Here is a 20,156-nt window from a genome sequence, read left to right on the forward strand (position 1 = left end):
TGGTGTGCTCAGGCGCGGCGCGGGCAGCCCGGGGTCCAGCGGCGGCGGGAGCGCGTGGCTCGGCGGGGCCATGGGGGGGAGTGGAGAAGAAGAAGGTACCGGGACCCCGACCCCGTCCCCTCCCCAAACTGTCCCATCCCTCTGGGGCTGCGCCCACACCCCCGGGGGCCCGTGCCCGTCCCTCCGGTGCCTTCCCGTGTCGTGTCCCTCCTCCCCTCCGGTGCCCGCCCCCGGTCCCGGTGTCTCCCCCCCTCCAGTGCCCCCCCTCCGCCCCCGTGACCCCCGGTCGGTGCCCCACTGCCCCACTCGCCCCCCCTCGCTGTCCTGCCCGGCGGTCCCTCTCAGCCCCCATCCCATCCCTGGGTCCCGTTTCCCCCCGGTTCCGGGGGTCTCCTCACTCTCCCCCCCATCTCCCCGCAGTACGAGCGCGGAGCCGCCACCAACTACATCACCCGCAACCGGGCGCGGAAGAAGCTGCAGCTGAGCCTGCCCGACTTCAGGTGCGCCCAGAACCCCCGAACTCCCCCTGCAGGGACCCCACACCCCATGAACTCACTCCCCTGCAGAGCCCCTGAGGCTCCTTGAGCCCCCCGGGGCCCCCAGGCCCCAGAATCCCCTCTGAATCCCCTCTGGACCCCCCCCTCCAGACACCCCAAACCCCCTGAGCTCCCCCCAGGACCCCCTTGATGACCGCCCTGGGACCCCCAGAGCCCTCCCAGGTCAGCAGTGGGAGATGGAGCCTGTGGTGGGTGTGTGGGGTGGCCCTGGGACCTCCTGAACCCCCTCCACGGGGTGGCCTTTGGGGTGTCCCTGTCCCTTGGGAGCAGGATGGATTGTCTTGTGTGTCCTGGAGTGTGTCCCAGGATTTCAGGTGCCAAGTTTGAGGGTTCCCTCTCTACCAAGGGCAGGGCCTGGGGTGTCCAGGGGTGCTGTGTCCCCATGTCCCAGCCCTGTCCCCTCCCTAGGCGCCTCTGCATCCTCAAGGGAATCTACCCCCATGAGCCCAAGCACAAGAAGAAGGTGAACAAGGGCTCCACGGCCCCCAGGACCTTCTACCTGCTCAAGGACATCAAATTCCTGCTCCATGAGCCCATCGTCAACAAATTCCGGGAATACAAGGTGATTGTCCCACCCCAGGGGCTGCGGGGGCTGGTTCTGGAGCACCCAGGAGCACCCAGGAGCACCCACCTCCTCCATCCCCGCAGGTGTTTGTGCGGAAGCTCCGGAAGGCATATGGGAAGAGCGAGTGGAGCACCGTGGAACGGCTGAAGGACAACAAACCCACCTACAAACTCGACCACATCGTGAAGGAGAGGTGAGGAGAGTCCTGGCAGAGCCACAGGGAGCCCACCTGGAGCTCAGTGTATCCCGCTCTGGGGGCCCAGCACAGGAAGGATGTGGAGCTGCTGGAGAGAGTCCAGAGGAGGCCCTGGAGATGCTCCAGGGCTGGAGCCCCTCTGCTCTGGAGCCAGGCTGGGAGAGCTGGGGGGGGTCACCTGGACAGAAGAAGGCTCCAGGGAGAGCTGAGAGCCCCTGGCAGGGCCTAAAGGGGCTCCAGGAGAGCTGAAGAGGGACTGGGGGACAAGGGATGGAGGGACAGGACACAGGGAATGGCTTCCCACTGCCAGAGGGCAGGGAGAGATGGGATACTGGGAAGAAATTCTTCCCTGTGAGGGGGATGAGGCCCTGGCCCAGGTTGCCCAGAGAAGCTGTGGCTGCCCCTGGATCCCTGGAAGTGTCCAAGGCCAGGCTGGACAGGGCTTGGAGCAGCCTGGCTGGTGTCCCTGCCCATGGCAGGGGGTGGGACTGAATAGGCTTTAAGGTCCATTCCAACACAAACCATTCTGGGATTCCTTCACCACATCCACCCCTCTTTGGGAACCCACTTCCTGTGTATTTTCTGGGGGTTTTGGTGTCAATGGGTGTCTCTGGACTGGAGGAGTGAGCAGGGAGCTCCTGGCCATCCTGGATGGCTCCAGGGGGACACTGAGGGCTCCCTCCTGTCCCTGCACAGTGCTTTCCTCAGAGGAAGGGCTGGTTGAGGGTTAATCATGCCCATGGCTTTGGTGACAGTGAGCAAGGAGGGGACACAGGAAGGAGGGAAGGAATGGACATTGGCAGGTGGAAAGGAACAGTCTCTGGCAGGTCTGTTCCTTGTCCCTGTGGTGCCTGGGACCTCTCTGTGCTGGTGTGAAGAGAGAAGCAGTGCTGAGAAGTGACCTGTGCCACAGGCCATGGGCCATGTGTGTGTCATGTATATGTGTGTGTCCTCAGGGGTCCAGGCTGGAATCCCCCACACTGGGTGGTGCCCTGTGGGTGCCCTAAACCTTGTTCACACCCACCTCATGTTCCAAGTTGCTGCCGTGTCCTCTGGGGAGCCTTGAGCCCTGGGAGCTGTGTGGCTGTGACCCCTCAGTGCCCAGGAGGGACACCCATCCCTGTGGGTCTCGAGGGAACGACTGGAGTTGTGTCAGGGGAGGATTGGGTTGGATCTCAGGGAAAGGTTCTTCCCCAGAGGGTGGTTGGGCACTGACCAGGCTCTCCAGGGCACTGGGCACAGCCCCAAGGCTGCCAGAGCTCCAGGAGGGTTTGGACAACGCTCTGAGGAACAGGGTGGGATTTTTGGGTGTCTGTGCTGGGCCAGGGGTTGGACTGGATGATCCTTGAGAGTCCCCTCCCAGTTCAGGACATTCCATGGTTCTGTGACCAGCTCTGGTGGGATGTGCAGGTGGATGTTCCATGTTTCCAATTCCTTTCTCTCCCGGGGTCTCCCCCAGACCCAGCAGCCTTTGCTGGACAGCAGGGCCGGGTGTGATCCCCATTCCCTTTCCCCTGGACACAGGTACCCCACGTTCATCGACGCCCTGCGGGACCTGGACGATGCCCTGTCCATGTGCTTCCTGTTCTCCACCTTCCCCCGGACGGGGAAGTGCCATGTCCAGACCATCCAGCTGTGCCGGCGCCTGGCCGTGGAATTCCAGAACTACGTCATTGCCTCCCGCTCCCTGCGCAAGGTGGGCACGGGGAGAGGGACAGGACAGGCCCCCCTGCCCGGGGGGCATGGGGGTGGTGGGTTTGGGCACTGGGAGGGTATTGGGAGGGCACTGGCCCAGCTGTGCTGGAGCTGCCGGCGGGGTGCGTGTCGCACTGGGATGTTTGATCCTCCTTGAGGAGGAAGCAACCCAGCCAAGGGAAGGAGGAGCGAGGACAGGGACACAGCAGCCCCGTGGCCTTCCTCCCCCTAAGCCCTCACTGTGGTCCTGCCAGGTCTTCCTCTCCATCAAGGGCATCTACTACCAGGCAGAAGTGCTGGGCCAGCCCGTCACCTGGATCACCCCCTACGCCTTCGCCCACGACGTGAGTGCCTGGGAAGGGCACGATGGGATCCTGTGCCCAGGGAGGGGCTGAGGGTCCATCCTGAGGCAGAGGAGGCAGTGCCCAGCCTGTGGTGAGCCCACGGGGCCTGGCTCAGGGGGCATGTGCGGACACAGCCCTCTGTTACCCCGGGGCTTGCCCGTACCAGTCTCCCCAGTTCCTCGTGTCCTCAGTTATTAATATACACCTTTACCAGTCATTAAAGATTAACCTGTAGGAACGAGGGAAACAGGGAAGGGATGAGTCAGATCCTGCAGCCTTGAGCAGGGAGGTTCTGCTGTGTCCCCACACAGCAGGACAAGGGGGGCTGTGGGTGCCACCGTGCTGGGACAGCCATGTGCCCCCCTGAGCCTTGGCAGGCAGGAGGTCACGGTCAGTGCCCCTCTCCCTTCACTCCCAGGATTTTCAGGGCTGGGCACAGTTAGGTTGGGGCTTTGTGGTTTTGAATCATAGAATCCTGGAATGGTTTGGACTGGAAGAGACCTTAAGGATCATGTCATTGCATCCCCTGCCATGGGCAGGGACACCTTCCACTGTCCCAGGTTGCTCCAAGCCTCGTCCAACCTGGCCTTGGACACTTCCAGGGATGGGGCAGCCACAGCTTCTCTGGCAGCCTGTGCCAGGGCCTCCCCACCCTCACAGGGAGGAACTTCTTCCCATATCCCATCTAACCCTGCACTCTGGCAGTGGGAAGCCATTCCCCTTTGTCCTCATCCTCCTTATCCTGCTCTTGTCTAACTCTGCCACACCCTGCACTCCTCACCCTGATTTGAAGTTCCTGGGCCAAGCCCCAAGGTCCCCATCCATGATGGGATGAGGTGTTCCATGTGTCCAAGCAGGGCAGGGTGGTAGCAGGACCCTGCTTGCAGCCTGGGGAGCTCTCCCTGCCCAGGGTCTGGTGGTGGCTGTGACCTGACTTGTAAAGGGGGCAGGATTAGGTTGGATCTTAGGAAAAGGTTCTTCCCCCAGAGGCTGGTTGGGCACTGACCAGGCTCCCCAGGGCACTGGGCACAGCCCCAAGGCTGCCAGAGCTCCAGGAGGGTTTGGACAACACTCTGAGGGACAGGATGGGATTGTTGGGTGTCTGTGCAGGGCCAGGGATTGGACTGGATGATCCTTGTGGGTCCCTTCCTAAATAGGGATATTCCGTGACCTTCCTCCCCACATGGATGGAATGGGCCCCTGTCCCTGCAGAGAGGGTCCTTTATCCACACATTCTCCCCCCCATGTACCTGCAGCACCCCACAGACGTGGATTACCGGGTCATGGCCACCTTCACCGAGTTCTACACCACCCTCCTGGGCTTCGTCAACTTCCGCCTCTACCACTCCCTCAACCTGCTCTACCCCCCCAAGGTGAGGCCATGGGGTCACTGCTGGGACCCCCCTGGGGTGGTGCAGGGGGGGATGTTTGGGAGCTGCCTCCCCACCTCTGTTCCTCCCCAGATCGACAGCCAGGCTGATGCTGAGCTGAAGCCCACGGAGGGCAAGGAGTATGCCATGGATTCAGAGAGCTACCTGGAGGTGAGGGACACTGATGGCACCATGGGACTGATGGGTGGAGGGTGCTGATCCCAAACTCCTTGTCCCTGTAGGGAGGAGCTGGGCTTGGCCTCGGGCTCTACTGGCCTCCCCCTGTGTGGCAGGAGACCCTCCAGAGCCTTGTGCTGGAGACTGTGCATGGAGGAGGCTGAATTCTACCCAATCCCTGGGTCTTTTGGCTCTGGGAAATCTCTTTCCTCCATGGGGCTGCCCCTTTTCCCACCCCTGGATATGACTCCGTCTCCTCCCACTGCAGAGACTGTCGGCTCTGAGCTCCAGCCTGGCCCGAGTAGTGGCACCGACCCACGAGGATGAGGTGGAGATGGACGAGTTCCCAGTGGAGGGGGTAAGAGCCTGGTGGGGGACTCATGCCTGCCTGTCCTGTGCCCAGGCAAAGGCTGGCAGGGCCAGCGAGGTGCCAGGAGTCTGGGGACAGCACCTGAGACCCCCCTTGCAGAGGGGGCTTGGCAGGGGCTGTTGGGGAGGAGGCTGAAGGCTTTGCTCCGAGCAGGAGACGGCAGGAGCAGATGGATGCCAAGAAGAAGGAGCAGGAGGCCCTGGAGAAGCACAAGAAGCTGTTTGAGGGGCTGCGCTTCTTCCTCAACAGGGAGGTGCCTCGGGAGCCTCTGGCCTTCGTCATCCGGTGCGTGGGGGGTGGGACACCCTGGGCAGCCCTGGCCTCCCACAGCCCCTCTGCTGGGCCCACCCTGCCCGATGTCCTGCGGGTGAGGTGACCCCGAGGGGTCCCACCAGCCTGCCTGACTCCTTGGTGGGCTTTTCTGGCAGGAGCTTTGGTGGCCAGGTCTCCTGGGACAAGTCCCTGTGCATTGGGGCCACCTACGATGCCACCGACCCCTCCATCACCCACCACATCATCGACCGGCCCCGCGTGGAGAAGCAGGTGGTGGGCAGGTGGGTGAGACAGGGGCCTGTGCCCAGAACAGCCATGGGGGCCACCCCAGAGCTGTCCCACGGGCTCCAGAGCCTGAGGTGGGGTCCCTCTGCCTCCCCCAGGTACTACCTGCAGCCTCAGTGGGTGTTTGACTCGGTCAATGCCAAGCTGTGCCTGCCTGTGGCCGATTACTTCCCGGGTGTCCTGCTGCCCCCGCACTTGTCACCCTTCGTGACGGAGCAGGAGGGTGACTACGTGCCTCGGAGAAGCTGAAGCTGCTGGCCCTGCAACGGGGAGAGAACCCAGGTGATGGGAGCCATGGAGGAGTTTCAGAGCTGGGCAGGTGCCAGCGCCTGCTCTGGAGCCCCTCAAGGGTAACCACGGTCTCTCCTTGTAGATGAGGAGAGTGAGGAAGAGGAAGAAGAGGAGGAGGAAGAGGAGGATGACAATGACAAAGAAGAGGAGGAGGAAGATGAGTCTGAAAAGGAAGAGGAGATGAAGTTAAAGAAGATGGAAGAGCAGAAGACTCAGAGTAACAAGGTGGGTGCCCGGCAGCGGGGTGGGTGCCCCAGAAGGAGGCGGGTGGGCACTGCCCTTGCTGAGGCTCTGCTCACTGTGGGGTGTTCTTGTCCTGGGACTGCTGGGGCACTGATAGGATCCTGGAATGGTTTGGGTTGGGAGGGACTTTAAAGCTCATCTCATTCCACCCCCACCATGGGCAGGGGCACCTTCTACTAGCCCAGGTTGCTCCAAGCCCCATCCAACCTGACCTGGAACATTTCCAGGGATGCTCTGGGCCCCATGTTTGTGAGCTGCAGCTCCCACCCACACTTAGGACCTGCTCAGGTTCAGAGGGAGCTGCGGCTGTTTCGTGGCCCCCTGGTGAATGGGCTGGAAATGGGGGTGGTGGATTCCTGGGATCTGGGTTCCTGAGCTCTCTGGCTCCCACAGGCGCTTCCCGTGAAGGTGACAGCGGGGAAGGTGCGAGTGGAGGACAAGCAGCGCCTGGAGCAGGAGCAGCAGAGCGAGGAGAAGCGCCTGGCTATCATGATGATGAAGAAGAGGGAGAAATACCTCTACAAGAAGATCATGTTCGGCAAGAAGCGCAAAGTCCGTGAGGTACGAGCTCTGTGGGGTGGGGACAGGGCCCTTCACCAGCATCCTGGGATGGGCTCTTCCCAAATCTCCTTGTTCCTTCTTCTCTGTACCTGGAGAAGGTGTTGAGGGCAGGTGGGCAGGGGTGAAACTCTACCAGCCCCTTCCCAGCACCCCCAGGCTGCCCCATGGCAGGGCAGAGCTCCTCGTGCTCCCTCGGGACTGCGCCTCGTGGCCTCTCTCTGTGTCCCACACCTGATCCTGGTGCCGTGGGATCCGTCCTCACCTACAGCTGGAGGTTTGGTGGGACTGAGGGTCTGCAGATGGATCTGCTCTGACCGCGGGTCTCGGGGGTCTCTCCACAGGCCAACAAACTGGCTGCGAAGAGGAAAGCCCACGACACGGCCCTTAGGGAAGAGAAGAAGAAGAGCAAGAAGGCATGAGCATGATGGGGCTGGGGGCTCCCAGAGGGGGCTGGAGGATGGTTTTCCACTGCTGCTGTTGAGTGGAAAACCCTCGGCTTTGCTCCTGAGACAGAAAAGCTGTACTGAAACATTTCCCATCTGTAAATACACCTCCTGCTGTGCCTTTCCTGTGGCTCCCTCCACGAAATCCATGTCACAAGGATTGTCCTCTCCATGCTGGAGCCACCTCTGTGTGAGGAGGAGGTCGAGGAGAGCTCCAGACTTTGGAATGTTCCGTATGGATTTGCACAGCCCTGAGTGCCAGATCCAGGCTCCCTTGGGCAGAGGAGTGCAGAGCCCACAGTGCTCCCCAGTATCCACATAGAAAACCATATTCCCTTATATTTTTATTTTTAAATAAAGGTGATGCTTTCCTGGTGGTGTTTGTTGTCTGTTCCCTCTGCCTGGGCACGGGGGAGGCTCCTCATCCTGCTTTTGGGATGTGTGTGGGGCTGATGAGGATGCATGAGGAGCTGCCATGGCCAATGCCAGGGCTGCCAACACCCCTGGCATCAGCAACATCATCCCCCACTCCTGTTTTTTCCTCCCGAAACACCTTGGAGACACCTTTTCCTGTACTGTGGTATCTCATGGGGTTTATGGGGACACCTTTGTCCCCGGGTGTGGGGAAGGCTCTGTCATGCCATGGGGATTTTTGGAAGACACCCCCTGGCACTGCGGAGGGGACATGGGTGGCCCGTGGGGTCATGGCAGTGCTGCCAGTCCCAGGGGTGACATTTCCCGGCAGTGAGTGAGCTCAGACAGGGAATGGTGGGAAATGCCCAGCTTCTGGAATTTAGATTTATTTTCTTTTCCTAGATTTTATTTCTTTATAATTTTGGAGTTTTTTCCCTTTTTTCTTTCTTATTTGAATTTCTTTGCTTTTTAGATTTTTCCTTTTGCAATTAGCTTCCCTTTTTTCCCTTTTTTCCTTTTTTCCTTTTTTCCCTTTTTTCCTTTTTTCCTTTTTTTCCTTTTTTTCCTTTTTCCCTTTTTTCCCTTTTTTCCCTTTTTTCCCTTTTTTCCCTTTTTTCCTTTTTTCCTTTTTTCCTTTTTTCCTTTTTTTCCCTTTTTCCTTTTTTTCCTTTTTTTCCTTTTTTCCTTTTTTCCTTTTTTCCTTTGTTTCTCTTTTTTCCCTTTTTTCCCTTTTTTCCTTTTTTTCCTTTTTTTCCTTTTTTCCCTTTTTTCCTTTCTTTCCTTTTTTCCCTTCCCCCCCCTTTTCATTTTCCTCCACTTTCTTCCCTTTTTTCCTTTTTTTCATTTCCCCCCATTTTTCTTCCCCTTTTTACTTTTTTCTCCCCTTTTCTCCCTTTTTTTCCCTTTTCTTTCCCTTTTTTCCTTTTCATTGTCCTTAGTTCTCCTTGGTGACTTTCCTATTTTTCCCCTTTTCTCCTTTTTAAATTTTTTTTCCTGTGTTTTCCTTTTTTTCTTTTATTTTTTCCCCTTTTTCCCCCCATATCCTCCTCCCTCTTTTTTTCCCTTTTTTTTTTTTTTTTTTCTATTTCCCCTTCTTTTTTTCCTTTTTTTTTTTTTTTTCACTTCAGGGAGTTGGAAGGATTTTCCCCTTTTTTCTTTTTTCCCCCTTCCACTCTCCCCAAGAAGGATTGAACGCTGCGGTGCCCCCAGGCCCAGGGCTCCCTCTCAGGGCCAGAGACCCGGAACGGGGCCCCCAATCCCAGGAGCCCCTGGACACCCAATCCCAGACTCCATTCCAGGCCCTCACTCCCAAACACCCATTCCAGGCCCTCACTCCCAAACACCCATTCCAGGCCCTCACTCCCAAACACCCATTCCAGGCCCTCACTCCCAACACCTGCTCCAGGCCCTTGATCCCAAACACCCATTCCAGGCCCTCACTCCCAACACCTGCTCCAGGCCCTTGATCCCAAACACCCATTCCAGGCCCTCACTCCCAACACCTGCTCCAGGCCCTTGATCCCAAACACCCATTCCAGGCCCTCACTCCCAAACATCCATTCCAGGCCTTCACTCCCAACACCGGCTCCAGGCCCTTGATCCCAAACACCCATTCCAGGCCCTCACTCCCAACACCGGCTCCGGGCCTTTGCTTCCAAACACCCCTTCCAGGCCCTCGGTCCGGGTCCTCACTCCAAACACCAGCTCCAGGCCCAAGGGCACTGGACAGGGCTGGCACTGGCCCTGGCTGGGTGGCCACAAACCAGTTGGGCCACTGCAATCGTGACAGGCCTCTCTGGTGATAAAGGCACTGACACCACACTCCACCAGCAGTGTCTGCCAGGGCTCGGCCAGGGCGTGACGCTGCCCATCCTCACCCCATCCCTCGGGATCCACAGCTCCGGCGGTCACAGCTGTCAGTGTGAGTACCTGCTTTGTACCCCGAAACCCGGGTTGGAGGGACGGGGAACAGGGATGGGGGATGTGGTGGTGGAGCCCTCATGGGGATGGTTACACCCCATGGGATGTGGGAGAGGGTTACACTCTGCGGATGTGGGAGATGGGGTGCTGTGGTTTCTTGGCTTGGTCACCTCTGTCCTGAGGCCACCAGGATCCCATTGTTGGGCTGCCACATCCCATCCACTGCTATTCGCTTCTGGCTGGAAACCCTTCCCACCTATCCCCCTAAAACAGGGGAAATCTGGAAGCCCTTCACAGCCTGTCCCCCCAAAAAGGGAGGATCTGGGAACCCTTCACAACCAATCTCCAAAAAAGGGAGAAACCTGGAAGCCTTTCATGACCCATCTCCAGAAAAGAGGAGAAACTGGAAATCCTTCATAACCGATCCCAAAAAAAAGGGGGAAACCTGGAAACGCATCCCCCAAAATGGGGGAAACATGGAATCTCTTCGCAACCCACCTCAGAAAAGAGGAGTAAACCTGGAATTAAGAGATGTGCCCTGCAGAGATGGGGTGGGACCACTCCTTGCCCCCTCACAACTGGTTCCAGGGTGAATCCTGATCCCATCCTGGCACCAACCTTGGGGTGGGTGGGCACATCTCAGCACTGATTGAGCTCGCTTGTCTTCATCCCTTCTCTTGCAATGATGGCGGTGATGATGATGGTGACGATGATGATGATGATGGTGATGATGATATGATGACGATGATGAAGCTATTCTGGATTTTCCCGTTCCTGGGGGATTGTGCAGGTTGTCCCTGGGTGGGAACTGGTCCCGCCAATGCTGGGCAGGATGGGGCAGTTGCCAGGGATGGGGCAAGAGCTGCCAAGTCACTGCAGGGTGACCTCCCCAAATCCTGTAGGGACGAGCTCTGAACTCCAAAGTCCTCTGACAGGGATGGTGGGTCCTGGACATGGCCGAGGGGTGCCCTGGGGTGCTGGATGCCAGTGTGGTCACCCCTCATTTGGGGACCCAAGGCCATCACCCCCTTTGGTGACAGAGACTTGAATCTGAGGGCAGCAGGAAGAGCAAAGGCCAGATCCAGGAGCACAAAGGCCCTTTTTCCACCCATGCACGTGTGGGGTGGTGGAGCAGGGATGGGGCTGAGTCCTCCTGTTGCAGCTGGGGCACCTGCTCACCCCCCCAGACACCCCCCAGCCCCTGGGCACCCACTCAGCCAGTGTGACCAGGGGAAGGTGGAAAGGCCGGTGACACCGCGGTGGCTCTGCAGTTTCTGGGCTGAGCTCAGGGACACGGGAATATTGCTGCCATCAAGGCCATAAAACCATGGAGATACAGCGGGAGGGAGGGAGGGCTGCGGGAGGATGAAGAGGAGCCGACGGGACGTGGCCGGGGCGCCCCGGGGAGCAGGAGGCTGTGTGAGCTCCGGCTGCAGGAGATGACAGGCAGCCCGTGAGCTGTCCCGAGGGACGAGGAGGAGGCCGGTGGCAGCAGGTGGGTGCCGCCGCCCAGGGACGGCTGTCGTCACCCATCGCGTGGGGCCAAGCCGGGCTGGGGGCCGGCGGTGGCGCGGAGCCGAGGGGCCGGCGCGGGGCCCGTGGGGACAATGACCCCGTTGAGGCCGCGGGCGCAGATGGAGACAAACGTCCCCGTTGTTCCCGGCGCGGGCTGAATGGCTCCTCTGTGCCCTGGCAGTGGGTGGGGAGCCGGGCGGCTCGGGGTGGCCGCGGGCACCCAGAGCCGGCCCCGGGGAGCCGGGCAGTGCCCGGCCGCAGCCCCGCGTCCCTTCGCCAGCCGCTCCCTCTCCCTTCCCTCTCCCCCTTCCCAGGCCGGCGAGCCAAGGCCGGGATCCAGGCGATGCCATAAGCACCGCGGTGGAGTGGGGAGGCTTTGGAAAAGCCAGCGTTTGCCGGGAGCTGCCCTGGAAGAGCTTATTCCATGTCGGAGCAGCATCGGCACCCCCGCCCCGTGCCGCCCGCTCCCCCGGCACCCCGGCCAGCCCAGGACAGGACAGGGACAGCCCAGCGCCAGCGGCGCAGGCAGAGGAAAAGGTGACGGATACTGAGGGCACAGCGGGATGCTTGGGAGCTTGTGGGGTGCTTGAAGGGTGACAGGATGGTGGAGGGGACAGCAGGATGCTTGGGGGGTTGTGGGTTGCTTAGGGGGCAGAGGGATGCTTGGGGGACAGCAGGATGGCTGGGGAGCAGTGGGATGCTTGACAGGGTATTGGGATATTTGGAGGTTTTGGGATGCGGGGGGGGGGGCTTGGGATGCTTGGGAAGCAGCTCTATGGGGCAGGGAGCCTGGGGATGTGGGGCTGGATGTTTGCACCCATAAGAGTGTGCAAGGGGAACAGAGGGGTAGGAAGCACTGTGCCTGTGTGGAATGGGGCCTGCCAAAACCAGAGCATACATGGATTTATGGGATCAGGAGGAGCAAACAGCAGGTGGATACGCCTTATGTATGGCAGATATAGGGGTTTGGCCCTAAAAAGAGTGGATCCAATAGGGAAAACCCAAAAGCAAGCTCTAGTTTGCCCCAGGGGAGCTGGGAAGTTGCTGGGACATTGAGATGGGGATGCAGAGCTGTGAGGCCCGGCCTGTCCCAGGGGTCACTGGTGAGGAAATGGTCAGTGCAGCCGTGTCCTCTGGCTGGGAATTTCAGCCACTGGCGCCGTGGCCACCCGGCGCCTGTGGGAGCCCCAGGAACACGGCTGGTGCACCATGTTCCCCTCAAAGAGTTATTCCCTCAGCAGCTTATTAATAATTAAGCTGCTCATTGAATGCAAAGTAAACAGAGAGGTTGGGCTGAAAAGTGTTTGCCAGAACCACCCCTGGGAGCCAGGAAGGGTGGAGGGAGGCATCCCCCTGGCATTCCAGAGCTCTGGGATGGGGTGCTGTGTGGGCCTGGGGGGCTGGTGGGGTCCCATTGGGATCTGTCAGGATCCATTGGACCCCATCTGGACTGATTGGGATCCATTGGGACCCATCAAGGGTTCATGGTTCAGTCTCACTTGCTTCCATGGGATCAGTGCCAGCACTGGTGATCCTTGGGGTGCAGCTCTGCTCCCATCCGGCAGTACCCACAAAACTGGGTGTCCTCCCCGGCTCTCTCCAGTGGCTTTTCCAGGTGGTGCCACGCGGTGGGATCACAGCCACGGTGTAAAACCAAACTCCAGCTGCTCCCAGGCACTTGGAGCCCTTTGGCACTGATACCCACGCAGTGATCTTGGGGTACGGCCAGAGCCATCTGCTCCCCTAGCAGTGACACCACAAATTCCCTGGAAAACCACGCGGGAAGAAGCTGGATGCACCATCCGTGCCTGATCCAGTGGTCCCTGCTGCAGGGCAAGGTGGGGGGAGGCTTGGATGAGCTTTTGGGGTGCCCCGGTGCCCTCCTCCCGGCTCCCCCCCCCCTTCCGCGGCGCTGTGCCCAGTGCCCGGCCGCAGCCCGGGGCTCCGGTTGCGTTTTCCATTCATTATTCATTGAGCTGGAAATCTCGGCAGCACGAGGAGATCCGACCCGGGGGGGCCGGGCAGGGGAGCGGCGGGAGCAGCGGCACCCCGGGATCGCCGGGCTGCGGGTAACGCTGGGGGGGCCGGGGGGCTTCGCCGCGGGGGGCTCGGGGGGTGGAATGTATCGGGGTGCGATCCGCGGCTCTTCCCAGCGGGTTTTCATCCCGCCGGATTATCCGCTGGAGGTTTGAGGTGCTGAGGGGGTGATGTGTGGCGGGGAGGGGGGTCGGTGAGTCATTTCGGGGGTGTTATTCGGCGGGAGCGCGGCAGCCTCGGCTGATGGATTCGGGAGCGATGCGGAGCCGCGGGAGCAGCGGAACAGCCGGAGCTCGGTCCGGAGATGCCGCTCCCGCCGCTAACTGGGGGTGCGGGGCCGGGGGGGCTCTGCCCCCAGCTCGGGGCTCTCCCGGGCGGGGGGCTCAGCCCGCAGCCCCCCACAGCGAGGGCCGCGGTCACGGGTGGCGTGTCCCCGTGTCCTACCGCAGGGACGGCCCTGCTGCAATGCGGTGTCACAGCTGACCGTGACCCTCCGCGTCCCGCCTGCGGCGGAGGGAGCGGGGCGGGGGGGTGGTGGTGGGGGGGGCTGTGGTGGGGGCTGTGTGTGTGTGTGTGTGTGTGTATGAACATGCACTGCGGTGTGTATGAACAGGCACTGATGTGTGTGTGTGTATGAACATGCACTGGTGTGTGTATGAACATGCACTGGTGTGTGTGTGCACATGTGTGTGTGTATGAACATACACTGGGGTGTGTATGAACATCCATTGGGGTGTGTATGAACATGCACTGGTGTGTGTGTGCACATGTGTGTGTATGAACACGCATTGGGGTGTGCGTGTCCTCGTGCACACATGAGCACGCATGAGGGTTGTGGCGTATGTGTGCCCCTGTGTGTGCAGCAGTGTGCACATGTGTGTGTGTGTCTGTGTCCTTGGGGGCATTCATGGGTTCATGTGTGTATGTCTGTGTGCGTATCTGGATGCATGAACGTGCAAAGGTGTGTGCCCTTGTGTGTGCATGCACATGTATGAACATGCAGAGATGTGTCCTGTGGCCGTTTGGCCATGCATGTGCCTGCGTGTGCCTGCACACACATGAACATGCCCAGATGTGTGCCCCGTGTGTGCCCCTGTGTGTATATGTGTGACCTTGTCTGTGCCCTTGGAGGGGATTCATGAGTGCACCGTGTGCATGTGTGTGCATCTGTGTGTGCCTGCACACGCATGAACCTGTGCAGATGTGTGTGTGCCCCTATGTGTGCACGTGTGAGCATGGCTGTGCCCTTGGAGGGGATTCATGAGTGCACCGTGTGCATGTGTGTGTATCTCTGTGTGCCATGTACACGCACAAACATGCACAGATATGTACCCCTGTGTGTGCCTGCACACACACATGACTGTGCACAGGTGTGTGTCCCATGTGTGCCTGTATGTACATGCACACACATGAACATGCACAGGTGTGTGTCCCATGTGTGCCTGTGTGTCCATGCACACACACATGAACATGCACAGGTGTGTGTCCCATGTGTGCCTGTGTGTCCATGCACACACACATGAACATGCACATGTGTGTGTCCCATGTGTGCCTGTGTGTCCATGCACACACACGAACGTGCACAGGTGTGTGTCCCATGTGTGCCTGTGTGTCCATGCACACACACGTGAACACGCACAGGTGTGTGTCCCATGTGTGCCTATGTGTCCATGCACACACACAAACATGCACAGGTGTGTATCCCATGTGTGCCTGTGTGTGCCTGCACATACATGAACATGCACAGGTGTGTGTGCATGAGTGTGCCCTGTGTGTGCACACAGATGTAAACATGCACAGGTGTGTGTCCGTGCCCCTGTGTGTGCATGTGTGAGCATGTCTGTGCCCTTGGGAGGGATTTGTGAGTGCGTCTGTGTGTGTATGTGTGTGCCTGCACATGCATGAACATGCACAGGCGTGTGCCCCTGTGTGCACACACGTGTGAACGTGCTCAGGTGTGTGTGTGTGTTCTGATGTGTGTCCCCCTGTATGTCCATGCACACAGCTGAACATGCACAGGTGTGTGTGTGTGTTCTGGTGTGTGTCCCCCTGTGTGTCCATGCACACACATGAACATGCACAGGTGTGTGTGTGTGTGTTCTGGTGTGTGTCCATGCACACACCTGAACATGCTCAGGGGTGTGTCTATGTCCCTGTGTATGCACACATGTGTGTCCCTGTGTGTCCATGCACACACGTGGGTGGATGTCTGTGCAGGTGTGTGCACGTGCCTGCTCTGTGTGTGTGTGTGTGTGTGTGTGTGTGTGTGTTTGGGGGTACCATCCTGCCCCACACCCCTCTGTCCCCAGCTCCGTGTCCCCAGCCCGCCCAGGGCCAGCCCAGGTGTGGTGCCATGGCCAGAGGGGCCCCTGTTGGTGCCAGAGAGGCTGGAGAGACCACACAGCTGCTCTGGGTGGGTATGGCAGCACCCAAAACATCCCAAGCTGGTGCAGCTCCTGCTCCATCCTGGATATTTTCCTGGGAGAATGGATCCCAGTGCCCTTGGGAAGCTCCTGCCAGTGCTGGTGGTGTCCTGGCCGAGGATCCCCACTCTGCCCCTGGGCTACCACGGCCCAGCTCCCCCTTCCCCCAGTCCCAGCCCTGCGGCCTCTCCCACTGCTCCAGCATCGGGCCTGGGAGTTACTCAGGGTTTTCCTAGGGCGGGCAAAGGTCAGCTAGGCAGGCAGAGCTGCTGGGCCTGGGCCATGGATCTGCTGTGCCAGTGGCTGGGACACACCTGGCACCAGTGAGATGCTTTTCCGGGAGCTGTTGTGCCCACAAGACGCACACGTGCCTCTTCACACTCTTCCCGGTCCCCAACATCGTTCCTTTCTGGCTGCAGGTGACCAGGATGCTGTGCCATGGGAAGCCCTGGAGGTCCATGTGCAAGGGGCTGGTCCTGGGGACCCTCCTGACCAGCTTCATGTTGCTGCTCTACTCCTACGCCGGCCCCCCGCTGCAAGTCAGCGTGACTGAGTGAGTCCGGGGTTCCCGCGTGTCCCCCCACAGCTCCGGAATCCCCAGCTGGACACAGTCCTGGGGTTTTCCAGGCTCTGGTGGCTTCACACCAAGATGTCCCCTTCCCTCTGGAGGCTGCGCCCTGTCCCAAGGGCTGGGGGGGAGGTGGATCCCAACTCTGCGGGGGGCTGGGGATGCTCATCCCGGGGGCACTCACTGCTCCTGCGTGAAAAGAGAAGGGAAGAGGGAAGAGGAGATGGAAGGGGGAAGAAAAGGGGTGTGACTCCTGTCATCAAATTTATCTCAAGGTTATAAACAAGATCCACGTGCCTCATAAACCCGCCGCCGACCGGTGCTGTCGTGCTGTCACATGGGATCGTTATCAAGATCATCTTGAGGAGTTCATTAAGGGCGTCCAAAGTCACTCGAGACTGTGGTCTCTGTTCCCTGTCCTGGGCAGCTCAGATAACACCCCTCATGGCTTCCCAAGCTCCCCGAGGGCCTGTGAACTCATCTGTGGGGCCAGGATCTGGAATTGTTTCCCTCTTTGCTGGGGGCTGGGTCCTCCATGGATCCCACAAGGGGTTCATGATTCCTACAAGGGCTTGAGAGCTCCCAGACCTCTTCCTTGAGAGTTCCCAGACCTCCTCCATGGATCCCATAAGGCCTTGAGAGCTCTCAGATGCCATAAGAATGTTATCAGCTCCTCTCCATGGAATTACAGCCATGGAAAGCTCCCCTTGATGCACTTCTTGGCACCAGGACCACCATGGCCGTGCCTGTGGAGAGGGGTGTGGACACCCTGCTCAGGGTGCTCTGGTGCTGGTGAGAGCTGACCACAACAACACATCCTCAGTGGCTCGAGTTGTCCAGGGGTGAATGAGAGTGGTTTGGTGGTTCAGAGGTGCATCTGATATCAGGCATTTCTTTCCCTGCCTTTTCCCCCCCCTTCTTCTCTCTCTCCTTCTTTCCTCCCCTTTTCCCCCCTTTCCTGTCACGTGGGTGCCCTGATCCCACTGGGCACATGGCTGGGGGTGAAGGGGCTCTGCCCGAAGCTGGGCTTGCCTCCAATGGGGAGCCTCGGGTGTAGGGGTGAGCACCCCTCTCCAGCAGCTGTTCCCAGGTCCAGCACCCCTCCCCAGGTCCAGCACCCATATCCATCTCCAGCACCTGTTCCCAGGTCCAGCACCCCTCCCCAGGTCCAGCACCCATTCCCAGGTCCAGCACCCATTCCCAGACCCAGCTCCTCCAGGACAGAATATGCCAGACCCTTCACAGCGGTGGGGCCGCACTGGCCGAGCCGCCCTCACCTCACCACAGTCCTGTCTCTTCTCCCCCCAGGATCCCTGTCCCCTCCTCTTGCTCCTCCCGCCTGTCCCCTGCCAGGGCTCCAGCGGTGTCCAACGGCACAGGGAGCCCCTCAGGAAGGAGCTGCCGGCCCAAGCTCAACGTCATGTTCATGAAGACCCACAAGACCGCCAGCAGCACCATCCTCAACATCCTCTTCCGCTTCGGGGAGAAGCATCACTTGAAATTCGCCTTCCCCAACGGCCGCAACGACTTCTACTACCCGTCGTTCTTCGAGCGCAGCCAAGTGCAGCACTACCAGCCCGGCCGCTGCTTCAACATCATCTGCAACCACATGCGCTTCCACTACGAGGAGGTGCGTGAGCTGCTGCCGCCCGACGCCACCTTCGTGACGGTGCTGCGGGACCCCGCCCACCTCTTCGAGTCCTCCTTCCACTACTTCGGGCCCGTCATCCCCCTCACCTGGAAGATAACGGGGGAGGATAAGCTGGCCGAGTTCCTGCGGGACCCCCGGCACTACTACGACCCCAACGGGTTCAACGCTCACTACCTCCAAAACCTCCTCTTCTTTGACTTGGGCTACGACAACACCATGGACGCGGGCAGCCCGCTGGTGGAGGAGCACATCCGCGAGATCGACCGCCGCTTCCACCTCGTCATGTTACTCGAGTACTTCGACGAGTCGCTGGTGCTGCTGAAGGACCTGCTGTGCTGGCAGCTGGAGGATGTCCTCTACTTCAAGCTCAACGCCCGCAAGGGCTCCACCGTGTCCCGGCTGACCCCCGAGCTGTACGAGCAGGCGACCGCCTGGAACCTCATCGACGCCAAGCTCTACCGCTACTTCAATGCCACCTTCTGGCGCAAGGTGGAGGCCTACGGGAGGGAGAGGATGGCCAAGGACGTGGCCGAGCTGCAGAGGGAGAACGAGAAGATGACGAGCATCTGCATCGATGGGGGGCACGCCGTGGACGCCAGCGCCATCCAAGAGTCCTCCATGCAGCCCTGGCAGCCCCTGGGGGAGAAGACCATCCTGGGGTACAACTTGAAGAAGAAGATCAACAAGAAGCACCAGAAGCTGTGCCGCAAGATGCTGACGCCCGAAATCCAGTACCTGACTGACCTGGGGGCCAACCTCTGGATCACCAAGCTATGGAGTTACGTGCGGGACTTCCTCAAGTGGTAGGGGCTGGTGGGTGCCGTGCTCCCCCCAGGGAAGAACCAGGTGCTTTTGTTTTTCTTACTCGTGGTTCTTATGGTTTGGAACTGGCTGGAGGGTTCAGCGCCCAGGAACTTTCGGTGGGACCCTCCACCACCTTTCTGCAGAGCCCCAGCTTGGGCTGGAGACTGGAGACTCTGCCTCCACCCACAGGGTCAAGGATTGAGGGTTCAGGGACAGTGTTTTCCTGCAGGATCCTTCTTCCTTCCCCACGGAAAGACTGGAGGAGGTATTTGTGAAGGACGTGGCCCTGTCACAGCGGGAGCAGGACATCCATCCATCCCCACCTTGCTGGGGGCAGCCCAGTGTGAGCAGGGATGTGCTAGGACAGCAGTGGCAGAGGGTCCCCCTTGCCCAGGGTGGGTAGAACTGCCCGCAGGGAACCCCACCCTCCAGGGGCTCCTCAAATTACCCCTTTGAGTCCTGGTTTTGGGGTGCTGGAGTGTTGGAGCCTGCTGCCCATGGGTGTGATGAGTGCAGCACATTCTCAGCCCACCCACAGCCATCACGCCATGGCAGGCTATGACCCAGAGCCACCCAGAGCCCTTTGGAGACTGGAAAACCCATCCCAAAAGCCCCGGCATTTATCAACAGGTCCCTGTGGGCAAAGGGCACCCCCTCCCCGACCCCCATCATCCCAGTTAGAGGGCCCCGTGGCCCTGGTTCCCACAGGGGACATCCCAGAAGGCTGATGGGGTCTGGTGAGAACTGGTGTGGGGAGGAGATAGGGAGCGGGGTGTGCTGGGCACTGTCCCTGTGATGCCATCCCGGGCATGGTGGGGACACCAAGGCCAGGGTGTGTCCCCACCCTGCCTTGGGGACAGACCTCCTGTGTCCCAGCTGGGCTGGATGACCCCGGTGACACTGTATCCTGCTGAGAGTGGCCTTGGCTGGGCACGGAGGTGGCACCGGTGGCTGAGCCTCCCCTGCAGAGAAGGGACCCCCCTGGCTTTCCACCCGTGTTTGGCTCCTTCTGTAAAGACCAGGAATAAAAAAACAATTCTACTTTTGTAAGATAATTGTGTATTTGGCAGTTTTTAATGTAGGGATTGGCCAGCTGGTCTCCAGCCACCTCCTTCTCCAGGATGGGATGGATGGGGTGGGGATGCCCCAGTGTGAGGCCACAGCGTGTGGCCACAGCAGGATGCTCTGCCAGTCCCTGCTCCTCCTGAGGGGTCGATCCCAGCTCCCATCAGCCCTGGGGGTGGGGAGACCTGTGTCTCCTGGGCAGTGCTGAGGCATAAGACCCCCAGAGCAAGGGGGGCACCTGGGTCTGACCCTGCCGGGTGCTGGGGACATTCCCGTGGTGTGCAGGTGGCACCAGAAAGGTCTGCTGGCTTCACAGGTCACTCCAGCCACTGTGTTCCAGCTCTGCTGCTGGTGTGTGCACCCTGTTTCAGGGGTGGCCATGGAGGGGC

The 20,156-nt window shown here is 59.8% G+C and overlaps 2 protein-coding genes across 5 annotated transcripts; both read left to right on the top strand.

The window, feature by feature from the left end:
- Positions 1-5: 5 nt before the first annotated feature.
- Positions 6-7,746, top strand: PES1 (pescadillo ribosomal biogenesis factor 1; the record flags this gene model as incomplete). Its single annotated transcript, XM_064675543.1, is given in 16 exon segments — positions 6-95; positions 421-500; positions 966-1,119; positions 1,206-1,315; positions 2,843-3,014; positions 3,268-3,357; positions 4,614-4,730; positions 4,821-4,898; positions 5,173-5,273; positions 5,431-5,559; positions 5,703-5,828; positions 5,931-6,067; positions 6,070-6,114; positions 6,206-6,348; positions 6,760-6,927; positions 7,269-7,746. Coding segments are annotated over 16 exon segments (1,818 nt in total), but the record flags the coding sequence as incomplete, so codon positions are not given.
- A 1,944-nt stretch (positions 7,747-9,690) lies between these two features.
- On the top strand, positions 9,691-19,757 carry GAL3ST1 (galactose-3-O-sulfotransferase 1). Of its 4 annotated transcripts, XM_064674563.1 has the most exons (5): positions 11,050-11,199; positions 11,534-11,756; positions 12,823-13,057; positions 16,099-16,232; positions 17,556-19,757. In XM_064674563.1, exons 3-5 carry the CDS (start codon positions 13,013-13,015, stop codon positions 18,703-18,705), a joined length of 1,329 nt encoding a protein of 442 aa, XP_064530633.1. In that variant the 5' UTR covers positions 11,050-11,199; positions 11,534-11,756; positions 12,823-13,012; the 3' UTR covers positions 18,706-19,757. The 4 variants fall into 4 exon arrangements, with proteins under 4 accessions (XP_064530637.1, XP_064530633.1, XP_064530634.1 ...); XM_064674567.1 differs by lacking the exons at positions 11,050-11,199; positions 12,823-13,057 and adding an exon at positions 9,691-9,705; XM_064674564.1 differs by lacking the exon at positions 12,823-13,057.
- Positions 19,758-20,156: the final 399 nt, after the last annotated feature.

Source organism: Pseudopipra pipra, chromosome 18 (assembly GCF_036250125.1).
Source record: "Pseudopipra pipra isolate bDixPip1 chromosome 18, bDixPip1.hap1, whole genome shotgun sequence".
Classification (NCBI taxonomy): Eukaryota; Metazoa; Chordata; class Aves; order Passeriformes; family Pipridae; genus Pseudopipra; species Pseudopipra pipra.

Coding starts and splice junctions, on each gene's coding strand:
- GAL3ST1 (XM_064674563.1), top strand. CDS start 13,013: ATGCACCATCCGTGCCTGATCCAGTGGTCCCTGCTGCAGGGCAAG. Junction 13,058..16,098: donor GGTCCCTGCTGCAGGGCAAG/GTGGGGGGAGGC, acceptor TTCTGGCTGCAG/GTGACCAGGATGCTGTGCCA. Junction 16,233..17,555: donor CTGCAAGTCAGCGTGACTGA/GTGAGTCCGGGG, acceptor TTCTCCCCCCAG/GATCCCTGTCCCCTCCTCTT.